The sequence below is a fragment of the Acanthamoeba castellanii genome (genome assembly GCF_000313135.1).
Source record: "Acanthamoeba castellanii str. Neff unplaced genomic scaffold scf7180000084757, whole genome shotgun sequence".
NCBI lineage: Eukaryota > Discosea > Longamoebia > Acanthamoebidae > Acanthamoeba > Acanthamoeba castellanii.
The window spans coordinates 32,149-37,211 of record NW_004457453.1 but is presented as its reverse complement, the minus strand read 5'-3'; the positions used below and the strand labels follow the sequence as shown (position 1 = coordinate 37,211).

General features: G+C 64.4%; 2 protein-coding genes across 2 annotated transcripts in view; one reads left to right on the top strand and one right to left on the bottom strand.

Moving 5' to 3' along the window:
• Positions 1-670: 670 nt before the first annotated feature.
• ACA1_206870 (uncharacterized protein) lies at positions 671-1,407 on the top strand (the record flags this gene model as incomplete). Its single annotated transcript, XM_004339878.1, has 3 exons — positions 671-856; positions 954-1,082; positions 1,162-1,407. The coding sequence occupies 3 exons, from the start codon at positions 671-673 to the stop codon at positions 1,405-1,407; spliced, it is 561 nt and encodes a 186-aa protein (XP_004339926.1).
• A 215-nt stretch (positions 1,408-1,622) lies between these two features.
• The window catches only part of ACA1_206760 (M protein repeat domain containing protein), a gene marked incomplete at both ends in the record, with an annotated part of 5,465 nt that continues 2,024 nt past the window's right edge, over positions 1,623-5,063 (bottom strand). Inside the window, 8 exons of the mRNA XM_004339877.1 lie at positions 1,623-1,669; positions 1,743-2,004; positions 2,098-2,165; positions 2,241-3,410; positions 3,518-4,056; positions 4,129-4,531; positions 4,628-4,849; positions 4,926-5,007. Of these exons, the coding sequence (XP_004339925.1) occupies positions 1,623-1,669; positions 1,743-2,004; positions 2,098-2,165; positions 2,241-3,410; positions 3,518-4,056; positions 4,129-4,531; positions 4,628-4,849; positions 4,926-5,007 (2,793 nt within the window). The remainder of the gene's footprint in view (positions 1,670-1,742; positions 2,005-2,097; positions 2,166-2,240; positions 3,411-3,517; positions 4,057-4,128; positions 4,532-4,627; positions 4,850-4,925; positions 5,008-5,063) is intronic.

Genomic DNA, 5,063 nt, shown 5'->3' with positions numbered 1-5,063 from the left:
CAGCCCGGCCTCCGGCTGCAGCGCCACCGTGAGCCTCGTCGCGCGCTCGGCTGCCAACGGCGGCCAGTGGGTCGACAACGGCGCCACGTTCCAGATCTTCGACATCACCATCACCAACAACGGCCAGCGTGCCCTGAACGGCGGCGTGGCGACCTTCACCCTGGCCGAGGCCGGCGCTACGATCACCCAGTTCTGGGAGCTGAACAGGCAGGGCGCGACCAACGCCTTCAACGTGGCCTTCAACTACGGCGCGCTCCAGGCCGGAGCCACCCAGGGCGCCGGCATCGTGGTGCGTCTCGCCGGCTCGTCGGCTGCCGCCAAGCCCACCGTCACCCTCGGCTCTCTCGGCTGCCAGTAAGCCCAATGCTCTCTTTCTCTCTCACTCTTCTCTTTCTTCGTATATTGAGGTGGCGATGCCCACACTCACGGCCAGGCGTATGGCCTGGCTGCCAAGTTTGTGACCATTTTTACAATGAAAAAAGATAAAAGCAAAGAATTGTTAAAACAACATTTCCTTCTGCGAATTTATTGTGCTTGGCATTTCTCGGGAGCTTTTTCTGTTTGTCGGACCAATGGCCAACATCCGACCCAACAATTTATATTATCGGGCTCGAGACCCAGCTACATAACTCCTCCACAGACTCTAAGTCCATCCTCCAACAACACGACAATGGCGAGCAGCAAGCAGTGCACCCTCTTGGTTCTCTTCGTGGCCCTCCTGGCTGTCTTCGCCTTCGCCGACGAGGCCCCTGGGACCAGCGATGCTGCTCCCGTGACCCCCTCCACCACCGCCGAGGATTCGCCCGTTGAGGCCTCCGCCTACTGTTCTCTGTACACGAGCTGCAGCACCTGCTCGGTAAATTCATCATTCTATGTTGATGATGACAGCTTGTTTCTCGTAGTGACTGGAGGATTGACCTGATTGTCTTCATCATCATCATTGTCGGGCACAGGGTTCGTGCGGTTGGTGCGGTGACAGCGATACTACGGGCTACTGCACGGACTGCGTCAGCGGCAGCAGCAACTGCAACAAGCCGGCCTCGTGCACCTACAAGTACTGGACCCACAACATCTGCCCCAGCGTATGTTCGCCAACTCCTTCACCACTACATCCTCATCTTCATCTTCATTGTTTTATTGATGTCTTGTCCATCTTTCCAGGACGTGGACGCGTTGGTGCTCGGCGTGGGTGCCATAATCGGCATCATCGTGGCCTCCGTCGTTGGTTTCTGCTGCCTGGTGGCCATCGTCGCCGGCCTCATCTTTTGCCTCTGCTGTCGCCCGCGCCACAGCACCTACGTCATCGCCGGCCAGCCGCAGGTGCACCACGTTCACCACGAGCAGCCCATCCTGCACCACCAGCACCATGGCTACAGCCAGCCCGGCAAGCACTACAACGCTGTCTAGACTCTGTGATATGGCTTTCCATGTACATAAAGGCGAACGACTTGCCTTGTTGCAACAAACAGTGTCCACGCCCCACATGAACGTGGGCGCTCGAGCTGACATACGTGTTGTGCTGCTGCGTTTTGACAACACGTGTTGTACATATTCTACTGAACCACTCCGTTGTACATAACATATCACATGCTCTTCAAGAGTTTGCTCTTGCCCAGCGTCCACTACTTGCCGCCCCTGCCCCGACCTCCGCCCGCCTTTCCACCACGACCTTACAGCAGGTGTGTGCGGTGGCGCAGTGAGTGCTGTGTGCCAGGCGTTAGAGGGGTGGTGGGCGGTAGTACCTCGTTGCGCGGCAGCGGCGGCAATGTTGCCCATGGCCATCATGCCCATGCCGCCCATGCCGCCCATGCCAGAGGAGGCCGCCATGCGCTTGACGCGCTCGGCCTTCTCCTTCCGCTCCCGCTCCTCGCGCTCTTCGTCGGTCTCCTCCTGGGCCTCCTTGCTCTGCGTCTCCCCGAGCTCCCTGTCCCGCTTCTCCTCCAGCAGCTTCGCCGCGTTCTGCGTCTTGTGGGCGCGCTTCGGCACCGCCCGGTTGGCCGTCGGCTGCACAGCGGGACACGCAGAGGCGTACAGAAGTGAGCCCGCCTGCGTCGAGTCGATTCAATTACCAGGCGACAGCCAGGGAAGACCACGTACGTGCGAGAGCTTGGGCGCAGTGGACTGGTTCGCATCAATGGCGGCTCCGATGATGCTGCCCCTCGGCTCTGCGCACGCGATAAAGTGGTCGTGTGAGAACAAGACTCGGCCTCAAGAGAAGATGGTGTGTTGGTGGTGCGTACCGCCACCGGCGGTGGTGACTGCTCGGCGGCGGGTCCCGCCATCGCCTTCGGGGGTGGGTGCGGGCTGCTTGGCAGTGGCGGCTAGGGCGGCCTTGAGTTCCTCGACCTGACTGGCCAGCCGCGCGTTCTCTAATTCGAGCTTGGCCTTGTCCTCGGCCGACGCAGCGCCGTTACTGGCCGTCGTCTGCGCAGCAGCGGCAGCCGACTTGAGCGCGTCGAGCTGGGCCAGCAACTGCTGCTTCTCGGCCTCGGCCTTGCGCAGCAGCTCGTCCTTGGCCTGGAGCTCCTGCTGCTGGGCCTGAGCCTGGGCCGTGCCGGCCGTCTGTGCCTGCCGGGCGCTCTTGAGCTCGGCCACCTCCTTGTGCAGGTCCTCCCGCGTCTTGACGCTCTCGGCCTCGACCGACTTGAGCTGGGCCTTGAGCGCATCAAGCTCGCGCTGCAGCTCCTTCTCGCGGGCCTGGGCCGCGGCCACGGCCGCGTCGGCCTTCTTGCCGGCGTCGCCCGCCTGGGCGGCCCCGGCCTTTTCCGCGTCGGCCAGCCGGGCCTCGAGCTGCTTGAGCTTGGCCGCGAGCTGGGCCGCGCCCTCCTCGGCCGCCTTCTTCTCGCCCTGCGCGGCCGCCTTCTCCTTCTCGAGCGCCGCCACCTTGTCGGTGAGCGTGTCGAGCTTGCCGGCGGCGTCAGCCTTCAGGTCCTGCGCGGCCTTGTCGCGTGCGCGCTCGGCGTTACGCGCCGCCTCGCGCAGCTGGACCACCTGGGCCTCGAGCTCGGCCTGGTCCTTGAGCAGGCCGGCCTTCTCCTTCTCGAACTTGGCCGCCAGGGCCTTGACCTGCGCCTCGTGCTGCTTGGCGACGTCGTCGCTCGTGGCGGCCTTGCTGGTGACCGCGAGCCTGAGCTTGTCCTCGAGCGTGCGCACGTCCTCTTCGAGCTCCTCCTTGTCGACCTGCAGCAGCTTCTTCTCCTTCTCGAGCTTGGCGTGGGCCAGTCGGAGGTCCTCGAGGTCCTCGTCGAGCCTGGCCACCTCGTCGCCCAGCTGCTTGGCCTTGGCGTCGGCCTCCCTGGCCCGGTCGCCCTCCTTCCTGAGCTTGTCGGTCAGCTGCGCCACCTCGGCGTTCAGCGCGTCCGACGCCCCGCTCGCCGAACTGAGCCCGGCCTTGTACTTCTTCTCCCAGTCTGCATTGGCCCGATCGTTGGTCGTGTGTGCGATGTGTGCGTATGTGCGACGTGCGCGATGGCGGTGTGTGCGGTGCGTGTCGTGTTGCAACGCATGAAGGTGGTACCTTTGGCAAGATGGTCGGCTTTGAGGCCCTGCTCTTCGGCCTTTTCTCTGCGGGTTCGCTCGGCGTCGACTTCGCGCTTGAGCTTCTCCGCCTGCGCGCGAGCCTCCTCAAGCTCCCGGGCGACATTCTTCTCGCGCACCGACGTCGCGCGCTGCTCGCGGCTCTGCGTCTCCTCCTGCTTGCTCTCGAGCTCGGCCAACAGGTCCTTGAGCCGCCGCACCTCGCGCTCCTTCTCGTCCTTCTCCCGCCGCTCGGTCTCGCAGCGCTTCTCGAGCTCTCGCACCCTGCGCTCGGCCTCGACCTCGGCGTTGACCGCGGCAGGGGCACCACCACGGCTGCTGCCGCCGCGGCTCTGCAGCTCGGCCGTCTTGCGGTGGGCGTCGTCGAGCTCGTGCTCCAGGCGCTTGACCTCCCGCTCGAGATCGGTGCGCCGCTGCTTCTCGGCCTCGGCCCGGCGCTCGCAGTCCTTGAGCTCGCGCTGCAGCCGGTCCCGCTCCCTGTGCACCTTGTCGCTCTCCCTCTCCAGCGTCTCGCGCTCCCTGTAAATGGGTCAGCGTGACGTCAGCGCAGTCACCTTAACCAAACTTGGACTCACTTTAAAGTGGCGGTACCTGGTGAGTTCGTCGATGCGGGCGTTGGCGGACTCCTCCTTGACGGCGGCGTGGCCGAGGCGGACCTCGAGCGACTCCTTCTCGCGCAGGACCTTGCGGAGGTACTCCTCGTCCATCGTCGCGCGCTGGGCCGAGTCGCGCTCCTCGCGCTGGCTCTTGGAGCGGGTGTGAAGGTCCTCGAGCTGGCCCCGCACCACGCGCAGCTCCTCCTCGAGCCGCCGCCGCCCGTCGCGCTCCTCCTTCTTGTCGAGCTCGGCCCGCTCGTACTGCTCCCGCACGAACTTGAGCTCCGACTGGAGCTTGTTCGCGCTGCGCTGCGCCGTGGCGTACTCGTGCTCGAGCTCGGTCACCCGCGCCGCCACCACGTCCAGCTTGTGCACCTCCGACTCCAGCCGAGCCCGCGCTGCATTGACGACGACGATTGAAGTGAGGAAGTCAATTGACAATGTGTGCGGTGGTGCGTGTGCGTGTGTGTGTGTGTGTGCGGTGGGGTGTGTACCATCCAGGAGTCGACTGACGTGGTCCTTGGCGTCCTTGAGATCGCGCTCGAGCTTCAGGCGCTCATTGGAGGACTGCGCGTAGGTCCGGCGCAGTTCGGAGTCGACCGCGTCCTTCTCCGTCTGCAGCGCGTCCCTGGCGTTGCGCTCGTACTGCAGCATCTCGTTGGCCTGCTCCAATCGGCGCTGCAGCGTGCTCTGCACTCGCTCGAGCCGCGCCTCGGCTACAAACCCAGAGACTCGTCAGGTCAATACCGCAACACACAACGTATGTTCTTCAATACAAAAGAGGAGTAGTACCGCGCTGGCGATGTTCGTCGAGGAGGCGCTTGAGTTCGGTGGCCTCGTGTTGGTGGCGGCGAGCGTAGTCGTCGGCCTGGCGCTGGAGCCGGCCCAGCGCGGCCCGCACCGCGGCCAGCTCGCGCTCGCGCTCCTCCA